The following is a 22969-nucleotide window of genomic DNA, read 5'->3' as shown; positions in this document are numbered from 1 at the left end:
AAACGGATCCGTCCTGACTTACATTGAAAGTCAATGGGGGACGGATGCGTTTACAATTGCACCAATATTGTGTCAGTGTAAACGGATCCGTCCCCATTGACTTACATTGTAAGTCAGGACGGATCCGTTTGGCTCTGCATCGCCAGGCGGACACCAAAATGCTGCAAGCAGCGTTTTGGTGTCCGCCTCCAGAGCGGCATGGAGGCGGAACGGAGCCAAACTGATGCATTCTGAACGGATCCTTATCCATTCAGAATGCATTGGGGTTGAACTGATCAGTTTTGGGCCACTTGTGAGAGCCTTGAAACGGATCTCACAAGCCGACCCAGAAACGCCAGTGTGAAAGTAGCCTTAGCTGTGGGGGCAGAGAACATAAGGCTGCAGCATATGCGGATGACCTGGTATTACTGTTGTCCAACCCGTCGGATTCACTCCCCATTATAGAAAAATTATTCCAAGATTTTTGCAAGATCTCCAACTTAAAAGTTAATATGAGCAAATCCCAAGTATTAAATATCTCACTCCGTAGCCACCAATTTTTCCTACTCTCTGACATATTCCCCTTTGGTTACAACCCCATATTAAATTTTTAGGCATAAAGATTTCTTCGGACCCTTCACAATTATCCAAAATGAACTTCCCTCCTTTACTAAGTGAAATCTCTAAAACACTATCATCCTGGCCTACCCCATATATGTCATGGCTAGGTCGCAAAAACATCGCTAGGTGTCTCATATGGCCAAAAAGGGTTAATTACTCTTACCGGTAATAGCCTCCCCAACGGCACTGATGGGAGGGTGTCCCCGCCCCCTGGACAGGAAACAACACGGAAGCTGAAGTTACCTAAATCAGTAAATAACAGAGTACACAGTGGAGATGCCCAAAAAATTATATATTAATTCAAACTGAAAATTTCACATAATCGACTGAACCTCAGAAAGTACAACATAAGGGTGGGAAATACCCAAGTGCCGTTGGGGAGGCTATTGGAAAATCCAATTACCGGTAAGAGTAATTAACCCTTTTCCCGGCGCCTCCCCAACGGAACTGCCAGGAGGATTAACAAGAAATAAACTAGGGAACGACTACTGCAGAAAGGACTCTGCGTCCGAAGGAGATGTCCTGGTTATGGACAACATCCAATCTAAAATGCTTAAAGGGGTTTTCTCATCTCAGGATATGCCCCCATTGTCTTATAGGTGCGGGTCCCACCACTGGGACCCGCACCTATATGGAGAACGGAGCCCCGAAAGTGAAGGAGAGCGCACTGCGCATGCGCAGCCGCTCTCCATTCATTTCTATGGGGCCGTCAAAAATAGCCGAGCACTGGCTCAGCTATTGCCATCTGCCCCATAGAAATGAATGGGAGCTTGGGCCGCGCATGCGTGGAACGCTCCCATTCACTTCTATGGGGGAAGCGGGGATTAGTTGCTTGGTGGTGGATGGACCCAGGGAAATCTGGGGTCCTCCAGCCACAGCGCTCTCCGCTCCTTTCTCCATATAGGTGCGGGTCCCAGCGGTGGGACCCGCACCTATCAGACAATGGGGGCATATCCTAGCGAAATTCCTCCCATTGTCCAAGATGGGAATATCCCTTTAAAGAAAGTCATTGAACTCACCCAAGCCGCTGCTCTGTAGATCTTTTCAATAGAGATAGAGGCAGATTCAGCCCAGGAAGCTGACACGGCTCTTGTAGAGTGGGTTTTGAGACCTCTTGGCGGATCCTGATTCTTCTGGACATAGCATAAGGTAATAGTGTTTCTAATCCATCTGGCGATCGTAGCTTTACTGGCTGCCCAACCTTTATTAGGTCCCTGGAATTGGAGAAGAAGATGGTCTGAATTCCTGAACTCTTCACAAATCCTCAGGTAGGCCAGCACACACCGCCTTACATCCAAGTTATGTAATTTTCTCTCCTTATCAGATGGAGAGGGGCAAAAGGATGGTAAGGCAATTTCTAGATTACAATGGAATCTCGATACCACCTTCGGGAGAAAAGACGGGCAATGCTTCAGCACAATGTGGTCATCCAAAATTTGAAGATAAGGAGGATGGCAGAAGAAAGCTTGGATTTCACCCACCCTTCTGGTCGTAGTAATGGCAAGGAAGGAAGGTGGTCTTCAAAGTTAGGAGTTTTAGAGAGATTTCCTCTATAAGCTCGAATGGAGGATCCATAAAAACCTTAAGAACTAAATTTAAAGTCCCAGGGAGGGACGGAAGAACGAATGGAAGGGGAAACTCTGATTGCTCCTTTAATGAACCACCTAATTAGGGGATGCTCCGACAGTTTGGTATCCAAGAAGGCTCCCAAAGTGGAGATCTGGACTTTAAGGGTTGAAGGCTTGAGGCCCCTTTTCCAGACCTGTTTGTAGAAAATCCAAGATCTTAGGGATATTTTCATGGGCTTCTTCATGTATTTCGCATCCAGCAAACAGGAGGAAAGCCTTCAAAGTTCTGAGGTAGATTTTTTAGGTTATCGTCTTTCTACTCTTCTTTAAGGTGGAGATCACAGCGTCTGAGAGGCCCTTCCCCTTAAGACTTAGCCGCTCAATTTCCAGGCAGTCAACCTTAGAGGAGAGACCAGACCTTGTTGCAGGAGACCTGGAGACACAGGAAGAGTCCAAGATATTCTGGACAAGAGGCTGAGAAGAAGAGGAAACAAGGCCCTTCTGGGCCAGTAAGGAGCTATCATAATTACTTGTGCTTTCTCCTCTGCCACCTTATTGGGGTTCTAGGAATGAGGGTGAATGGGGGAAACGCATATAGGAGTCTCTCTGGCCAAGGGCAGGACAGAGCGTCCAGGATGTCCGGTTGATCTTGAGGGAGCAACATCTCACCTTCCTGTTGGTTTGATTTGCTAACAAATCCATGACTGGAATGCCCCATTTTTCCGTAATTTGTTGAAATATGTCGTCTAATGCCCACTCGCCTTCTTTCAGGGTCTGCCTGCTGGGAAAATCTTCTACTAGGTTGTTGCTCCCCTTCAGGTGAACCGCTGCCCAAAGAAATATCTCTCTTGCTATTGCTGCTAGAGGTTTGCTTCAGGTACCTCCTTGTCTGTTCGAATAGGCCATGGTAGTAGTGTTGTCCGAGAGAACTTCTAAGCGATTGAGAGGCCAGTTTGCATGAAGAGCCAGAAGGACTTTGTGGACTGCCTTGAGCGCTCTTAGATTTGAAGAGGCGTATGACATGAAATGGCCCCAGATGCCTTAAGCCACCAAGTCTCCAGCGTGACCTCCCCAACCACGACTCCTGGCATCCGTAGTAACCACCAGTTGATTTTCCTGGTGCCAGATGACTCCTGTCTGGAGATTTTTTTTTTACCTTCCACCCGGCTAGGGACTGCTTTACCCATAGTGGAAGAGTGACCTTCCTGTCTAGGGAGTTTTTGTTGCCGTCCCAGGAATCCAACAGAAAAGCCTGTAGAATTCTGGTGTGGCTTTTCGCCCACCTGACCACCGGGATTGTAGATGTTAGAAGTCCGAACATAGTCATCACATTCCTGATAGTCGTGGATCTTAGTTTTCATAATTAATTTACACTCCGATAGAGGTTTATCAGCTTTTCTTCTGTGAGAAAGGACATTAATAAGCAGGAATTGAGGAGGACTCCTAAAAAGATCTTTTGCTGGGAAGGAAGCGAGGTCGGATTTTTAGAAATTTACTATCCATCCTAATTCTGAAAAGGAAGCTTGAACTGATGCTTAGATGAGACGGGAGATGGTCTTCTGTTCTCAGCAGCAATTAAAAAAACGTCCAAGTACGGGACTATGAGGATACCTTGCATATGAAGATGAGCTGTTACCTCTGCAACTATTTTCATAAAAATCCTTGGAGCCGATGATAGGCCAAAGGGGAGAGCCCGAAACTGGAAGTGACAGAGGCGGCCTTGCATGAAGACTGCAATTCTCAGGAATCTCTGGTGATCCTTGAATATGGGCACATGATAGTATGCATCTTGTATGTCCATTGTCACAATATAACAAGACTGAAGCAGTAGGTTTACAGTCGACAAGATGGTTTCCATTTTGAACTTCTTGTAGGTTAGGCATTTGTTTAGACTTTTCAGGTTTATGATCAACCTGAAGGAGCATCCTGGCTTTTGAATCAGAAACACTGGGGAACAGAATCCCGGTTGATTCTGGTCTTTTGGAACAGGAAGCAGGACTTTTTTCTGAATCAGGCCGCTTAGCTCAGATTCTAGAGACAGTTGTTCTTCTCTCTTGGCCAGTGGTTTGTTTATGACAAAATAATTTAGTGGGTAAGAGTCTAATTCCAGTTTGAATCCCTCTTGAATGGCGGCAATAACCCAATGGGAGGTTCTTATTCTTTCCCAGCTTGGAGCGAAATATTTTAACCTTGCTCCTACCTGACCTCTGGCATCATTGGGAGGACTTAGATGCTTTATCTGGATTAAAGAGGAATCCTTTACCCCCTTCCTCTTGAAGGCTGCAATCTTCCTGAGAACTCACTTTTTTATGGTCCATTCTAGGTTTATTTTGGGAGCAAAAGGAACGTGTTTGGTGGCAATATCTGGGTTCAGTAGGAAATCCACTTTTCCTGTGGGACGCTTCTCTAATATGTCGTCCAGGACTGACCCAAAAAGCAAGGAATTGAACAAAGACGGTTTTTGGATCCTTTATCCCCCGACCAGGACCGTAAGCATATGGCCATGCGGGTGGCGTTAAATATGGCAGCTGATCTTGCAGAAAGTTTCACCAAGTCCGCTGAGGCATCCGCTAAGAAGTTGGATGCTTGTTTGAGCATTGGCTGAGATGGGAGTACATGCTGCTAAATGATCTTCCAGCTGGGATAGTCATAGGAACGATGAACTGGTGGCACAGGTAGCAGAAATATTAGGCCTAAACATGGTCGTATTAATTTCCCAAGCCCTTTTAAACAGGCTTTCACAATTGTTGTCCATCGGGTCACGTAGTAACCCCATGTCCTAGAACGGGAGTGACGATGGCTTTGAAATCCGAGCCACCGATGCATCAATTTTCGGCGATTTATCCCAGAGGCTAGTATCAGCATCTGAAATCCTTTTAAAGGAATTTGAAATAGGAGCATGCTTTTCAGGGTCTTTCCATTCTTTTGATATAAATGATTTAAAATTATTGTGAATTGGGAAGACTCATTTTTTTTCTCTCCCAGACCTTGGAACATCTGGTCCTGAATAGATTCACTCTCTTTTGTATCTTCCATGTTCATGGTGGCTCTTATAGCCTTCAAGAGACCCTAGGTGTCTTCTGGAAGAAATAACGGTCTGCCAGTTCCATCTTCTGAGGACTCTCAGTCGTAAATAGAGGTAACCTCACCCTCATCTAAATCAGCTCGTATAAATGAGAGCTATGGGATGTAGATGCCTGCAGGGATGAAGGCAGTAGCCTGGACTCCACTGCTGCATTGACTTCTTGCTTAATAATGCTCCGCATGAAGTCCATAAGAGAGGGAGACTCTTCTGATACAATCTTTTCAGTACATTTAGGGTATAGGGCTGTCTTAGCCTTAGAGCAAAAACATTTTTGGCAAATTGCGCACCTAAATCAGCCCCAGGTGCCTTGGCGGTGGAGGTTTCCCTTTCCTAAAAGTAATCAAATTTACGGATTTAGTAGGATCCAAGACCATATAAAAATTCCACCAGCACCAGGACCAAGGGTGAAAGAAGGGAACTACAACCCCCCAACATAATCTGACAATTTTGAGAGGAGGCTTACCAGGCTGAGGGCAACTGAGGCAGGATCCTTGGGCTTGCGGGTGGCTTCCAAATCCATAGGTGCCGACCGAAGGAGAGCAGATGAGACACCACAGAAAACCGGCATTCCCGGCTCTTTTTTTAAAGCCGGCATCAGCATGACGCATGCGCAGGCATGTGATGACGAACTTCATGACGTCATCGCGTCTGCGCCGCCCACAGCCAATAACGAGACTCCCCCCATCTTGACCTGGGAGTTTCCGCTCACAAAACGCTCTGATACGGATATATCTTCCTTGCTCCAAAACCAGGAGCAAGCGACTGGAGCCTGGGGCTGCCTTCCAGCGAAGGACTTATGCCAAAGTACGGGGAAGGGAGGCAACGCATCCCCGAGGCCCCCTATCCTCTGCATGGCCCTCCCATATAAAATCGTAGAGCACACATGAGGAGCTTTTGCGCGACCCGGGGACAGGAAACAACAGTGATTTAGGTAAGGAGAGGAGACCTTTTAAACTTAAGCTTCCATGTTGTTTCCTGTCCAGGGGGCGGAGACACCCTCCTGTCAGTGCCGTTGGGGAGGCACCGGGAAAAAATCACATATTTTCTACATGCATTGCCTATACATATTCCCAATTCCTTTTATATAATGGTTAACAAGACACTATCTAAATATGTCTGGAACTCTAAAAAGCCGCGTATTAAATACTCAACACTTCAATTTCCGAGACAATTTGTAGGTATAGATTTCCCTACCCCACAGATATTTACTCAGGCAGTCCACCTCAAAAATTACCTATAGAAGAAGACATTCTACAATTCCCACTTAGAGTCCATCCCTCCCCAAAACCTGTAATACTTAGAGAATTTGGAATTTAGAAGGGGTTCGCTCAAAATGTTTCCCCTTCCCATCTCCGCTGAACCAAATCACAGATGTTAACTACAACAATATTTTACCGAAAGAGATTAAACTTAAAGGGCTTCTGTCACCCCACTAAAGTGATTTTTTTTTTTTGGGCTGGTGAAATTAGTTATATTGCGATATATCACAATATAATTGTGTCACTTACTTTGATCCAGCAGTTTCTTCAAAAAACGAAGTTTTATCATATGTAAATTCGGTCTCTAACAGCAAGCTACTTGCTGCTAGCTGCTGCAGAAATCGTGTTGATTGACAGGGCCAGCCGGGATCTCCTCCTCCGGCCAGCCCTGTCGGCATTTCAAAAATCGCGCGCCTCTGTGGATTCGGCGCAGGCGCTCTGAGATGAGGAGGCTCGTCTCCTCAGCACTCCCTCAGTGCGCCTGCGCCGATGACGTCTTCTATTTCGGTGATGTCATCGGCGCAGGCGCACTGAGGGAGTTCTGAGGAGACGAGCCTCCTCATCTCAGAGCGCCTGCGCCGAATCCACAGAGGCGCGCGATTTTTGAAATGCCGACAGGGCTGGCCGGAGGAGGAGATCCCGGCTGGCCCTGTCAATCAACACGATGAGAGGGCGGATTTCTGCAGCAGCTAGCAGCAAGTAGCCGCCCTACTTGCTGTTAGAGACCGAATTTACATATGATAAAACTTCGTTTTTTGAAGAAACTGCTGGATCAAAGTAAGTGACACAATTATATTGTGATATATCGCAATATAACTAATTTCACTAGCCCAAAAAAAAAAAAATCACTTTAGTGGGGTGACAGAAGCCCTTTAACATTACCAACATTGACTCTTTGTTATCGCAAGACACATTCCCTTCTTATGAGGCATTGACTAGACAATTAGTGTCCCTCTTTATCTCTACTACTCTATAACAAACTTAAGCTTTCCTTTAAACAGCTTATGCTTGCAGAAAACTTTAATAGACCACAGACCAAATTTAAATCCCTCCTCGCTCAACAGAAACCGCCCAAAAAGGTGTTATCAACCCTTAACAAGGTACTACTGTCACCATCAGGAGATATAACACACTCCTTCATCCAGGCATGGGAATCTGACTTAGGCAGGAAATTCATACCTGATAAACTTCAGAGGCTCTTTTTAGCACCTAAACAATTCTCCAGGTGTGTAAGAATGCAGGAAAGTGGTTATTAGTCAGATGGCACCTTACCCCAGTATTACTAAATAAATATAATCCTAACTACGATCCCTGCTGTTGGAGATGTGGCCAACACATGGGAACATACTTCCACTTACTCTGGTCTTGTCCTCTTATTAAACCATACCGGTCCTCTGCCTTTGAACAAATCAAACAAGTTACTGGACTAAGGCTACTTTCACACTGGCGTTTCTGGGTCCGCTTGTAAGATGCGTTTCAGGGCTCTCACAAGTGGCCCAAAACGGATCAGTTTAGCCCCAATGCATTCTGAATGGATAAGGATCCGCTCAGAATGCATCAGTTTGCCTTCGTTCAACCTCCATTCCACTCTGGAGGCGGACACCAAAACGCAGCTTGCAGCGTTTTGATGTCCGCCTGACGATGCGGAGCTAAACGGATCCGTCCTGACTTACAATGTAAGTCAATGGGGACGGATCCGTTTTCACTGACACAATATAGTGCAATTGAAAACTGATCCGCCTCCCATTGACTTTCAGTGTAAGTCAAAACTGATCATTTTGCATTATCATAAACAAAAAATATTTAAAAAAAAAAATTTTTTGTTTTTGTTTATGGTAATGCAAACGGATCCGTTCTGAACAGATACAAGCGTTTGCATTATCGGTGCGGATCCATCTGTGCATAAACAAGACCGATCCGCACCTAACGCAGCTGTGAAAGTAGCCTTACTCTCCCCTCTTAGTCCAGAAATCTGCTTACTACACCTCTTTCCAGATAAAATCCCCCCAAAAACTCTCGTATTAACGAGACAGCTTCTTGCTGCAGCTAGAATTTTAATCCCTACGTTCTGGAAAGCACATACACCTCCAACCCTAGCACAATGGACAGAAAAAGTAGACTCCTTATACCGGTTAGAAGAATTGGTGAGTTGTTTATACAAAGCCATCTGGAACCCTTAGGCTTAACATAGACATTTCCCCACTTAACGTACCCCCCACCCTCTTCTCCATACCAATTATATTGTTTCTCTCATCTCCATACCCTCTTCTACGACATGAACTCTCGCAGCTAACTTTATTCAACATTGCTCCTTATATATACACTAAGGCCACAGGAACCGATCCATTGACCTATCGAGGACCTCTCAGATGTAAAAGTCGGTCTGTAGGACTACACCCCCCCCCCCAGTACCTATCTTCTCTCCCCACATGGGACATATCTGGCCACACCTTTATCTATATGACTGGGCAGGCTAGATGTAACCTTAAGCGACCTGCTCTATAGCACATGTAAACCATTTCAAAATGGTTTCACTGTTATATAACTGTTTATGCCTTTTAATCCTACATGACGTGTCTAAATGTAATACCGATACATTGTATTGTTTTGATAAAATAAAAAGTTTTAAAAAATAAAATAAAAAAAAGGGAAGTCTGCTCTTGTATTCAGTTCTCTTTTATACGAGAACAAAGATGACCTTCTGCCCATCCAAAAATTTGATTTGTCATCTCCTCAAGGGCTATGTTCCTTGTTTCTCCTTAATGATTCCTATAAAAGACCCAACGGCTACCTTGTCACAGACAGATCCAAAACATACAGCAAATGCTGCAACTTCTCCCAACCTGAGGTGGAGCTGGATCCTATTCATTTCTGTCACTACCTGGAGGGAGGAGGGTCAATCTAATCTTAAGTGCCGTCATGGAGGATGAAGGTGGGGAAAAAAAACATTTTTACTGGAAAATCCCATTAAACGTGTTGACTCAATCAAAAAGCTACTGTAGTCCCCACACTACTGGTTTTATGTATAATTTTAATACTTTTTCAGCCTCTGCCACCGATCAGACTGAAGACGATGACGTCTGCTACACTACCATTAAGTTCCCTCCAAAAGGTCAGTTTTTATATTTGCTTTATAACAAGCCAGGGAAAAAAATTGTTAGTTTCTAACGATAATTTGTTTTCCCTTAGTCCTAACAGCAGCACAAATGGGGTTAACCACCCACCGTGGACTGGTAGGACTGGCGGAATGTTTAATGAGCCCAAGCATAATACCTCAAATTTAACAATTAAGTATCCCCTTAAAAGGAGGGAGTCAACCCCCAGCCCACTGTGTTTATAGCAAGAAAAAAAACTAGACTTACTAGGGTGGGATATTTGTGTGCTGCTGTTAGGACTAAGGGAAAACAAATTATCGTTAGAAATTAATGATTCCCTTACGTCCTACCAGCAGCACAGATGGGGAGAGATAGTAATAAGAAACCCCTAGGGAGGGCCCTCCTGCCTGGCAGAACTAAGAATAGTCTGCCCCAAGGCCGAAAACTCAGCTAGTCTGGCATCTAATCTATAATGGGAGATTAATGTCGATTCAGAGCTCCAGGAGGGAGCTTTACAAATCATGTCGAGAGGCAGAAGACTCCTCTAGGCAAAATAAGTAGTCACAGCTCTAGTAGAGTGGGCCTTCACAAACTCCGGAGGGTCCAGAGATTGGGAAAGAGATAATTACTCTTAACGGTAATTGGTTTTTCCAATAGCCTCCACAATGGCACTCACAGGAGGGTGTCCCCGCCACCTGGACAGGAAACAACGTAGAAGCGGAAGATTTAAATTGCCTCCTCCCCCTTACCTAATCAGTCAATAAGAGAGGACACGGAAATGATGCAAGAAACAATATGAATTAATAACTAAGGTTAATTACATCATTATAGTAATAAACAACAAAAAGTTATAACAGGGTGGGAAAATCCCACTGCCGTTGTGGAGGCTATTGGAAAAACCAATTACCGGTAAGAGTAATCATCTCTTTTCCCCGGCGCCTCCACAATGGTACTCACAGGAGGATTGACAGAGTAAATATACTTAGGGAGGGACTGCAGCTGAAAGTACTCTGCGACCAAAGAACAAGTCATGGCTCCTATAAACGTTCAACCTGTAATGGTTAAAGAAAAAGTCATAGGGCTGGCCCATGTGGCTGCCCTGAAAATTTGATCCAACGAGACTGATGCGGCTTCGGACCATGAGGAGGATACTGCTCTAGTGGAATGAGCTCTAATACCCTCAGGAGGTTGAAGATTCTTTTGTATATAGGCAGATCTGATCATAGTCTTAATCCATCTGGCTATAGTTGGCTAAGGCTACTTTCACACTTTCGTTCGGAGTGGATCTGTCTGGTGTCTGCCCAGACGGATCCGCTCCTATAATGCAGATGATGGGATCCATTCAGAACAGATCCGTCTGCGTAACTTCCTCTTTTATCATGGATCTCATAGTCTCGAGGAAGGACGGGGATTCATCAGTAACAATCCTCTCTGTGCATTTGGGGCACAGCGGTTTCTTAGGCTTAGAGGAGACGGCCTTCCTGCATATGGCGCATTTTTTGCGCGTTAAATCTCCACCGGTCGGCTTCGGGATCGTGGTCTCTCTAGGAGGCCAAGACCCATCACCGATGGTAGATAAGTAATAAAGTCAAAGCACCCTGTTAGTGGAACAAAGATAAAAAAATGCAGGCAGTGACCATAACTATCCTCAGGGAGGAGGCTTACTGGGCTGAGGCAGAGGGATCCACAGGCTTCTTGGTGGTCTCCATGTCTCCCGGGGCCAGCTGTCAGCACAGAGCGAGGAGGACATCTGAATATATCTCCGATGAATTTGAACGCCGCGCCCACCGGCGAGAAACTCTTGCCCAAGGAGAATCTCGCCGGATCCCGCAATAGTTCCTCCAGAGAAACTGCCGCACGTGCCCGGGGAACCCTGCAAGCAGGGCTTTCTCCCAGGAACGGGTAAGGGAGGACAAGCGTCCCCGGGGAACCTGATCCCTGTTCCAGCCCTCCCACATGAACGTGGGGAAGGAACCCCCTGGAAGGAGGCAAGCCTGGGCGATCTCTGCAAAAAGTTTTCCCGGCACTCCAGGAGAGGCTTCCACGCGTATTCCCGAGGACAGGAAACAACGACAGATTAGGTAAGGGGGAGGAGGCCATTTAAATCTTCTGCTTCTACATTGTTTCCTGTCCTGGGGGCGGGGGCACCCTCCTGTGAGTGCCGTTGTGGAGGCGCCGGGGAAAACATAGGCTTCTTAATCCACTGACTGATGGAAGGTTTGGATGCCTTACAGCCTTTAAACTTACCGGTAAACAGGATTAGAAGATTTTCATCTTTCCTTAACTCCTTTGATCTATCCATATAGATCTGGAGACATCTCGAGACGTCCAGAGGATGTCTAGCAGGTTCCTCGGAGGAGGTGGAAGATGGCAACAGAACCCGGAGGGATATCACCTGGTTGATGTTCTGGAAGGAAAGAACTTTAGGCCTAAAATACGGGAGGAATCTAAGAAGGACTCGGTCATGTAAGAAGATTGTATAGGGCTCATGTGCTGAGAGAGCTTGAAGCTCAGAGACCCTCTTGGCCGAAGTCACTGCAAGGAGAAACACAAGCTTCCAAGTGACGAACTTGAAATCCACCTCCTCTAACGGTTCAAAGGGCAGGGCTGCCATCCCATTTGGAGAGGACCTCCGACTGTAGAGGACAGAGGTGCCATAAAGCCAAAAAGACTGCTTCCGCAGATGCTGACATGAGCCCCAACATCTTCATGAGTCTCCAAATTGGGACGTGCCGTGGAAGCGAAAGGAACTCTGCCATGTTCTAGATCCGGAATCTTCTTTCTGGGGTCAACTGGAGAGACATCCCAGCAGAGTCGATTATGAAGCCTAGATATCTTACTGAAATAGACGTGCTCATGTTCGACTTCTGCCAGTTGACAATCCAACCTAGGTGGAACAGACAGGAGATTGCTACCTGAAGATGTTGTTAGGACCGCTAGAGAAGAGGCTTTTAAAAGCCAGTCGTCCAGATAAGGAATGATGGTCAGTCCTTGAAGTCTCAAAGCCGCCACCACAGAAAGCACCACCTTGGTAAAAGTGTGAGGGGCAAAAGAAATGCCAAAGGGGAGGGCAACAAACTGAAGATGCCTGACGACCCCGGAAACCTGGACCGCGATCCTGAGATACTTCCTGGAAGCAGGATGGATCAGGATATGCATCCTTGAGGTCCAGGGTTGCCATCACGTCCCCAGGATTGAGGACGTGAACTACTGACCTGACAGTTTCCATACGAAACTTCACCTTCCTTATGAACCAATTTAAATACCTTAGATCGATAATAATCCGGAGATCTCCTGAAGCTTTGGGAACCAGAAAAACTGGTGAATAGATCCCTAGGCCCCGTTCTCCTGTCAGAACCCCCTCCAGAGCACCCTTGCAGATGTAGTCCTGAATGTAGGACTCCAGGATCGCCTGCCTGGTAGATTGTAGAAGGTTGGTCTTGACAAACCTGTCCAGAGGAAAAGAGGTGAGGTTGATTAAATATCCCTCAGAAATGATGTTCAGGACCCAGGGATCTGAGATCTCTCGGATCCACTCTTCTCTGAAGTGGGAGAGACGACCCCCGACAGGTACATAAAACATAGGAATGGGAAAGCTTACTGGGAGGACGGCAGGAGTAGGAGGACTTATCCAAGAGCCTCGAAGAGGCCCGTAGTCAGGAGGTGGATTTTCCATCTTTGGCTCCTCCACGAGAGCGCCTCAAAGCCCTTCGCTACGCTCTCCAGTCCCTTTGAGACCTTGCTTGCTGGCCAGACCTACTTCTGCGGTCTTGTCTGCCCCGCCCTCGAAAGGACTGCTGGGGAAGGCTCTTCCCCTTCTTGTCTGAAAGGCCCTCCATGATTTTATCCAGCTCCAAACCGAACAAACGTTTGGGCTCAAATGGGAGGCCACATAAGCTATATTTTGAGGAATTGTCAGCGACCCAAGGCTTAAGCCATAAAGGCCTACGGGCCGCCGACACCAGGGGCATGGATTTGGCCGCTAACTTCAACTGGAGCTGGGCGGTATCACACAGAAAGTCCGTAGCCAGGTTGATTGTCTTGAAGGCAGCCAGTATGTCGTCCCGGGAGACCCTCTGGTCCACGTCAACTTGGATTTGATTCAGGCGAGACCAGAGGAAAGTAGAGACCTCAGAAGCCGCTATAGCTGTGGAAGCGGAAGCCGCAGCTGCCGTATAACCCTGTCTTAGGGTGCACTCTGCTCTCCTGCCAAGGGGATCCTGCAGACTAGACCCATCGTCTGCAGGGACCAAAGTGCACTTGGACAACTTGGCAATAGCCATGTCCACCTTGGGAATGGACCCCTATGAATCCACCAAGGGTTTAGCCATCGGGAACATGGATTTAAACTTTTTTGTTAAAACCGGACCTTTCTCCGTTTTTTTCAACTCTGTACGCATGACAAAGAGGAGGGTCTCATCCACTTGGAAGACACGAGGTGCCCGACTAGCGGGATCGGAAGGCTCCCCAGGGTCAACATCATGGTCCCCCGACCTGATGAACTTTAGCAATTTCTGTGTCTTTTCAGGGGGGAAAAAACACGACGTCAGCTCCTCCTCATCCGAGGAGGAAGAACCTAAGGAGACCACAGAAGCTCTGTCCACCGGAACAGAGGTCTCCATAGGGGCCTGGGCAGGCATAGGAAGCCTTTCATCCAGAAGGACTATGACTCCCTTAATAGAGCCATCCACATAAGTCTTCACCCACTGATACATCTCCTGCATGGTAGGTTCACTAGAGGGCTGAACCCTCGAACCAACCACAGCTGTCACATCTGGAGTAGGTAGAGCTTTCCTCCAGCAGGGAGCTACAATCGTAGCAGGACAGATACTTCCTCTTGGAACTCACTTTCCTGCCTTGCGAATCCCACGAAGATGACATCACTGCGGGAAAAAAAAAGGGCAAATAAGACATATGTAAATTGCCTATCTCAGCGAGAAAAGGTAGAAAAAAAACAGACCGGAGGCAACTGCGAATAAGAAGCGGAGGAAAAAGACACCACTAGTGGAACAAAACCAAGCTCAGGACTGGTAGCTAGCTTGAAAAGCATGTGCAGCCAGAGACCGAATTGGGGCACATGGTGCACACCGCTTCCTTAAATCCGGGAAGGGGAGGGCTCAGCCAAGCCCCCCCCCCCCCCCCCCCCCGATAAATCTATAGATTTAACTAAAAATCCCTATAGAAGCAGAAGTCTCTGAAAATCTTTCAACAGGAGGAAGCATGCGGAAAAAAAAATGAATAAAATTTGCACGTGAAAACGCGAGAAAATCGTGTTGAACGAAATATCGAGAAGTGACGCAACGGAGAATCCCCGCGTCACTTCCGGAAGATGGCGGCACCCAGGGACCAAAATCTGGAACGAGGACGCCGCCAACCTACCTCAGCCAGGTGCAACAGCGCGGGGCCTGGCAGCGGAAAAGCTGCTGGCCAACTAACGAGGTACATGAGAAAAAAAGGGCAAAGAGAAAGGGGGGGGGGGGGGATTAACTGCCTAGTCCACCTGTCCGGGAGGACAGAAAAAAAAATAAAACACTGGGCTGGGGGTTGACTCCCTCCTTTTAAGGGCATACTTAATTGTTAAATTGAGTTATTATGCTTGGGCTCATTAAACATTCTGTCGGTCCTACTAGTCCACGGGGGGTGGTTAACCCTATCTGTGCTGCTGGTAGGACGTAAGGGAATTATAATTTGTACGTTTGTTATAAAAAGTTTTTAAACACATAAAGAGGTTGTGAGGCGGTTTAAGTGGAAAAAATAAAATAAAAGCTCCAAAAGAAGTGATACTTTACCAATCCTCCATTGCCCCCTTTCTGATGCCGGTCTCTTCCTGGAAAGGACTACTCAGCCAATCACTGGCCACAGCTATGACCCCCCTCTGACAATGATCGGCTGACCACCCTATGACTCATTCCAGCTCTGCTACTTCCTTTATAGCATGAGAAGGCCAAAACCGAAAGCAGTGAACTTACTGGGGGGGGCGGCAAAGGTTTTTAGCTCTTCTTTTATACACTCTAAAATCATCTTTGCTTTTGCAGCTGCTACCTGACATTGAGTACTGCTGCTTAGCGTAACTTTTTTCACGCCAGCGTTAGAGACATCCAGCCTGCTGGAGTTCCCTGGATCCAGTACGGTCGGAAAGTACCGTCTGCCTACCAGACTCCATTGACTATTATGACAACCAGCCACTCACCATATAGGCCGAATTGAGGTGGACATAGGTTGCTGCAGGTCAACGTTTTTGTCCTGGCCCTGAACCTACACTGGTTCCCAATATAGTCAAAGGGGGCAGATGGCACTATCCTGCCGGATGTCTCCTAACGCTAGTCTGAAGGTATCCTCACTTGTAACCAGAATACCCAAGTCCTTCTTCTTGGAGATCTTGAGGTGTTGGGTTGAAGGGGTTCACGCAGGAGCTTCATCTAAATGTAAATTAAACACATTTTCTCATCACAGCAAATCTTCTCTCATACGCTTCATAATCTGAGGTGGCCATCAGTAGTCATGCACATGACATGTATCATACTCTGTCTTTTTGTTTTCAGCTTCGTCACACAAAGTCATGGACACTGTAAGTATTTTATAAGAGTTTATTTCATAGAACATTAATAGGAATACAACTGAACAATGCATCCGAGCGAGGGTGGCACATCACACCTTCACACATGGGAAGAACCCTATCAGTAGGTAGCCTTACACCCTAGATAACTTCTGGTCCCATCCAGCTGAACCCTGCTCCACCCATACACATGCATGCTCGGCCAAATAGCAAAAGAAGGATGCCACAGCCAGGCCTATATCCTGTGGGAACAAAGGATTGGCATTTTGAAACTTGATTCTTCATTGCTACCTTGAGACGTTATATGTTTGTCCCATGCTGCTGAAGTTAGCGGGTTTGGTCGACATTCTTCTCATGTGTATGATCAGCTTTATCTACTACTGCAGAGCACCATATCTACAGGTGCAGTTATTGTAAGGTGTCATCTCCGCCAATATTCCTATATAGACATAGGATGAAATGAGGGTCTGTCCATGCAGGCTCTTTGGCTATAAAAGATTAAAGTCCTCAGGACTGGTCATCAATAGCTGATCGGTGGGGGCCCGATGCGGTTTAGTGCTCTAGTAAGTGCTGCAGCCTTTTCCGAGTCCAGTGACATCACATTTATCAGTCATATGGACTAGGGCCAGGCATCCCTTAAACTGCTGCCCTCCAGCTGTTGCAAAACTACAACTCCCAGCATGCCCGAACAGCCGACAGGTATCAGCCTACGGCAGGGCATTGTGGGAGTTGTAGTTTTGCAACAGCTGGAGGGCCGCAGTTTGAGGATGCCTGGTCTAGGCACAGGTCAGTCCTATTCAAAGGAATGGGGATGAGCTGCAATACCAAGGCCAGCCACTACACAATATACAGCGCTGTGCTTAATAAGCTGCGAGGAGGGCACCGCGCTCACTCTGCCTCTTGAAACAGCTGATTGGTGGGGGTGCCAGGGGTTGAACCCCCACAAAATCCTAGAAAACCCCTTTAAAGTAACACTAAACATAAGAAAACATAAAAACCCTCTTCCTCCAGATCCTCCTTTCATTTGATCCAATGGTGACTCATATCACAAACTGAGAAAAATCTAAAGAAATCTCTATGTCCCAGGAGATCAGCCTTGGCCTACTTCTCACCGTCCTGCTCATATAGACGCCATGTGCTCAGCCGATGCGGTGCCCCTTTGTTTCAGCGATCAGTGGGAGATGGGACACACGGGTCTATGAGTATGACCAGGACACTACCTTCAGTCTGTACCCTTCTTGCTCCGCAGGTTATCTACTCAGCCGTCAAAATTAAGGTCAGTGACACCTGAAGACCCATGGCACCAAACATCAGACATGACGGTTATTCTACAGCGATGGACCAAGACAGAGGAGGTTTTCTGAAGACCAGCATATTGTACTGGAGAAACGTATCCGTCACTGAAAGCCACCCGCACCTAATGAGCCTCATTCACACATAAAATAAAATAAAATATATATATGTTATTCCTTAAAGGGGATGTCTGGATATTAATGTCATCTTCACAGGATAGGTCATAAATTTCCCAACAGAAGCGGGTCCCAGAAGTAGGACCTGCACCTATGTCACGAATGTGGCCCGACAGGAATGGACAGGTCATATCCACAGCTCTCTCCATTCACAGATATGGGACTTCCAAAAATAGGCAAGTGTGGGCTCCAGTCCAGCCCTGGGGGGCATGCAATAGGGCACCGTTTTTTTAGATAAAAGTGGGTCCGAAACCTATTGGACCTTTATGGCCAGTTCTCCAGATGGAACAATCCCTTTAAAACGTAGCGGATACAAGTGTTGATGGCCATGCGGTGTTGTAGAAGGGCTGCAATTAGACATAAACCCATGTCAGAGCGGACTCTGGCCTCTTTGTGTGAACTGGAGAGAAGTGGTGCCAAGTGTCGGGTACCCACTTCTCCTGGCTGGGCATGAACATGTTCCTCAATGGGGAGCAGGTATAACCCTCTGCCAGACTCCTCTGTTGCGATCCAACTGCCCAGTCCTTATCTATCCCCCTGATTACCAGTGGGAAGGCCCCATATGGATGGCTGGTCCCACCAAAATCACCAGACATGCACCTAGTTTATATGGCCTTGGGAACATGGGATTGAAAAAAAAGTTACTACAAAAAGTTGAAAATGCAGGTGCACACACCTTAATGTGTTTGAGTTTTAATGTAATATAGAAATCTAACCTAATGGTAAAAAAGTCAGGTTGCGGATAATAACATTACCTGTCACGTGGTGCAGTCAATACTACAAGTGTCCAAGTGACAACGTCCCCCTCCCCGCCAGACGTGCGGACATCAGGACAATGCTCGTAACCCCCAATATACGTGAACGGCAGATCACCGGCCTCAGAGGACTGGGGTTGTAGTCCGTACCCGTTAGTACCAGAAGGATTTCCTGTGGCGTCTGGTCTCTACGATGCCCATTGCATTCATGATTTCCTCCTGGAGGGTTTTCAGTGACGGGACATAGGTCCTCTCCAAAGCATCTTCTACAGAGGTGTCCTTAGGACCATCTAGTGCGAGAGGAAAACAAATGAGAAACGGGATACGGGACCCAATGTGACCACTACTGAGGTCACCCAGCTGTAACGGCACACAAGGCTTTAGCTGTAGACTGTCCGCGTGTGTGACCGCTGTATACGAGACTGATCGGGGGTCTCACCTTTCCACTGCTCAGGGATGATGCCGTCTCGTCTCTGGAAGACAGGTTTAGGAATGATGCGTCCGGTCCGTAAGGACACTCTCACCCGCTCGCCCTCCTCCGTGTATCGCCATTCCACCTCTGTCGGCTTCCTGGAGCACAGAAAACATTTCTATCCAATAGCAATAAAGGAAGAGACCCCAGGAACCCCAACCCCCCCACCAATATAGAGCACCCTGACAAGTGGAGGTCACCGCGCCCCAGTCCTATTAAATGGTGGAGGTGACAGCAGTGAGACTACATCAGATAGTTAGACCTAACACCCATAACATCCTGTGACATGGTTATCAGGCAGTAAGTCAATACTGGAAGCTGGAACCGTGAGCAAGCGTGATGATCTGTGTGCTTCCGACAAGGGCCAGATGGTGATGGCCAAGTAGGACATGGTATATGGTTGCCACTATTCTTTAGAAAGAGGTGAAGGATGTCCACAATACAGAACTACAAGGTCCTGCACAGCACTTCCCCTATTCCTTTCACTTTCATGACCACAACGTACAGATATGGTTTCCGATAGAGAACTACAACTCCTCACAGATGGCCATTTTAGACATGGAGAGAAAGTCCCATCTGCTTCATTTCCAGATTCGTCACCAGCAGGTCTGATATTACATGAGAAAGAGACGGCCGATACAAGAGAGTGGGAAGAGCAGCTCACCTGTCGGTGGGATCCACGAGGGCCACCTGGTTCAACAGGAGAGGGGCTTCACTGGGCACAAGGGTCCCTCTGTACTCCCCAGACTTCCCAACATAGCGATAATGCTGAAGAGTGAAGAGAAAGGTCAGGATTTAACTATTTACAGTATGTCTGTGACCCAACCAGCTCAATCGTTAGAGCGACGACGGGTGGGTACGCCGATTATGGCTTCTTTACATCGTTCAAGATGGTTCTCCCCTGCACCATACCAGAAGTGCCATCGGGGAGGTGGTCACGCGGGTAAATCACATGACCGCTGCCAACTTGGGAGTCATGGACATGGCAGCTTAAGCGCTCAGTGCATACATGGGGAACTTTAGCGCATGCGCTGCTTTAAGTAATCACCGGTTTTCAAGTGTCATTGGTTTGAACCATTTCTGGAATTTCATCAAAAGAGTCTGAAAGACTCGGGCCCCCAGCGATCACTAGAATGGGGCCCCTTACCGTCCGAATGGAGCAGCAGACACAGACGCCTGTTCTAGTGATTGCCTATCCACAGGGTAGTCATGGGACATGTATAATGTACAATATGGCCGCTCACCGTGTTCAGATTCTCCACCACCACCCAGTTTCGGGCTCTTATCACTTGGGACACCTTCCCCTGTTTTCCTGTGTCTTTACCGAAGAGGACTTCCACCTGGAACACAAAGCGGACAGATTAGAGGACACAAACCCGAAGCAACAAAACATCAAAGAAACAATGTACCAAGCCAGGAAGCATAATACATAGCGTCACCGCTACATTGTAAGAGGCCTATAGGGGGGGAAAAAAAATAAAAAATTATGAAAAACCTCCATACCCAGAGCATGCCGCCACTGTGACCTGACAATACTACAAACCATTCTCTACATGGTCTGCACCAGCAGGATCAACCTTATTGAACAGGCTCTGGTTTGGAGCAATTTGTTTTTCGTTCCATACACTAATGAGGCCATCAGTGCACATAGGGGTGGGCCTGGCCCCTCGGAGCACCGCTGCCTGCCCTGCCCACCCACTTCTACCTCCCCTTCAGTGAAAGGGACAGGAATCCTCACTGTCTTCTTACCTGGCCATATAATCCTGCGCATGTGTCAGTGCATGCGCAGTACATCTCGGTCAGCTTTCCCTGATGTGAGGGCGCCTGGCTCTGTCACTCAAGGGGAGGGGGAAAGGCTAAGAGGGAAAGACCTCATCAGCACACGGAATCAAAGACTACCTTCTCAAAACCAGGGCAGGGGACGTGAATAAGAGAGGGATCATTTCAAGCAGCAGGGTTAACCCTACCATGCTGCATGCCCGGTTTTAGAGGGTTAACCTTACTGACGGGTACTCCTTAAAGGCTGACAGCACTAGGTAGGGGATCGGAGAGAACAGAGCAAAAATACCTTTGGCAGAGATCTTATCAGGAATAGTGTGAATGTGACCCTATTGATCAGACAGACTCTCCTCGGTCAAGTGTCCAGGAGGCGGAGCTACAGTGCAAAGTGCTCTCTGCGCTGAGCTTCCTCGCAGCCCCTTCCCTATTCCCTGAGTGACAGCTGCAATGGTCTCCTGCTTGGACGAGCAGATGGGCAGGGCTGTGAAGAAGCTCAATGCAGAAAACACTTCGCACTAAAGCTCCGCCTCCTGGATACTTGACAGAGCAGAACAAAACTTCATGTTCATGCTTCTCCTGATGAAAAAAGGTCCTCAAAAGGGCGTTTGTCCTGTTCTCACCAGCCCCTACCTAGTGCTGTCGGCAGTTTAACATGCACAAAATACCCGGGCATGTTATCAGCCTTAGGCGTCATGCACACAAACTTATTTTTATTTTGTTTGTGTCCGTTCCGTTTTTTTTGTGCGGCGCGTATGGGGAACCCTTCATTTTGACTGCAAGAATGGAAATGACTCAGTGTCCATTCCGTTTCCTTTCCGCCAAAAAATAGAACATGTCCTATTCTTGTCCGTTTTGAGCACAAGGACAGGCATTGTTACAACGGATCCGCAAAAAAACAACAACAAAAAAAAACATATAACACGGACATCGCACATATGTCATCAGTTTTTTTTGCAGATCCGTGTTTTGCAGACTGCAACAGACATACAGCTTATGCTGCCCCCCGCAGCACGCGGCTCCACGCGCAGCCCCCCGCAGCTACATCTCCCCCTCTGTCTGGGCACACAAGGACATATAAGGACCCTCTACTTACCGTGTCGCCCCGGAAATACGCCCACTCATCTTTACTAATGGGCTCCACAAATATCTTAGATCTTCTCTTCCCGGGAGGGTTCTTCTTCTGAGCGGCCAAAGTAGAGGGTCGGCTGGTGCCAAAGCGGTAATCACGCGGTAACTTGATCACCTTAGAGGGCAGGGCGAGGAGCGCGGTGAGACGCATTTCTGAAAAAAGCCAAAGGGAGGCCGCGATTTATCCCCGGGTGTTTAATATTGCTCACCTACCTGAAGAGAGGTCGTCACGACCAGATGGGTGGGGGTCTGACACCTCATCATCAGGCGATCCGTCAGAACCAGCGCAGCGGCCCCCAAAACGGGGTCAGGAGTAGGACCCCCACCATCTGATATGGATGACCATCACAGTATATACACCAACCATCTAGCCCTCCATCCCTGCTTGTTGTCAGTGAACAAACTGTCACCAGCCAGGCTCACATGTCATATGGGAAGAGACAGGGCAGATGTCCTTTTGTTCACTGACAGCAAGCAGAGAGCCACTGAAACCCATCATTGTAGAGGGGTCTTCTCAATATAATACATGATGCATTTCACTAGCGGAGCCGGTCTGAGGGTCAGCAGAATATCCAAGCACAGTGAGGACTACAACACCCACCATGCACCTGAAGAACCTCTCACATAGTAATATAGATAACCCTACAGAGATTATATATGGTTAGGGTTATCTATATTACTATGTAAGAGGTTCCTCAGGTGCATGGTGGGTGTTGTAGTCCTCTGCACAGAGGGTATATACATATATTACACACAGGAGCTCCTGGGCTGTGACCTTCACCACAGAGTCCCCGCTCCCGTCCTCACCTCCTGCAGGAAGCGTCCCGCACACCAGCACGTGTCCCCGCACAGATGTCGCGCTAATCTGTCACCTCCCTCCGAAAAACGTGCGACACGCTGCAAATACAGCAGGCTTATAGTGGAAACTGCTTGTTCTCGGCCGTCAGTGCCGCAAAACGTCATGGGAGTTGTAGTTTTTACAACGCGACGGCGCTTTTTTTTTTTTTCCTAAGCAAACTTTATGTGCAAAACTACTAAACGAACACTGCTCACTGATCTTTCTTTTCCCCCTAAGCAAACTTTATGTGCAAAACTACTAAACGAACACAGCTCACTTTTTTTTTTTCCCCTAAGCAAACTTTATGTGCAGAACTACTAAACGAACACTGCTCACTGCTCTTTTTTTTTTCCCCTAAGCAAACT

The 22969-nt window shown here is 47.3% G+C and overlaps 2 protein-coding genes across 2 annotated transcripts in view; one reads left to right on the top strand and one right to left on the bottom strand.

Moving 5' to 3' along the window:
• Nucleotides 1-17454, top strand: part of LOC122921451 (Fc receptor-like protein 5) — a 35918-nt gene extending 18464 nt beyond the window's left edge. Inside the window, exons 9-11 of the mRNA XM_044271429.1 lie at nucleotides 9559-9624; nucleotides 16150-16175; nucleotides 17413-17454. Of these exons, the coding sequence (XP_044127364.1) occupies nucleotides 9559-9624; nucleotides 16150-16175; nucleotides 17413-17454 (134 nt within the window). The remainder of the gene's footprint in view (nucleotides 1-9558; nucleotides 9625-16149; nucleotides 16176-17412) is intronic.
• A 954-nt stretch (nucleotides 17455-18408) lies between these two features.
• MRPL24 (mitochondrial ribosomal protein L24) lies at nucleotides 18409-22731 on the bottom strand. The gene is made up of 6 exons (XM_044272275.1): nucleotides 22574-22731; nucleotides 21732-21919; nucleotides 20104-20199; nucleotides 19524-19627; nucleotides 18827-18957; nucleotides 18409-18677 (listed from the first exon to the last, which is right to left on the bottom strand). The coding sequence occupies exons 2-6, from the start codon at nucleotides 21915-21917 to the stop codon at nucleotides 18541-18543; spliced, it is 654 nt and encodes a 217-aa protein (XP_044128210.1). The 5' UTR covers nucleotides 21918-21919; nucleotides 22574-22731; the 3' UTR covers nucleotides 18409-18540.
• Nucleotides 22732-22969: the final 238 nt, after the last annotated feature.

The sequence above is a fragment of the Bufo gargarizans genome, chromosome 11 (genome assembly GCF_014858855.1).
Source record: "Bufo gargarizans isolate SCDJY-AF-19 chromosome 11, ASM1485885v1, whole genome shotgun sequence".
In the NCBI taxonomy this organism is placed as follows: Eukaryota; Metazoa; Chordata; class Amphibia; order Anura; family Bufonidae; genus Bufo; species Bufo gargarizans.
The sequence above is the reverse complement of the archived record's forward strand: the minus strand, read 5'-3'. Positions and strand labels throughout refer to the sequence as shown.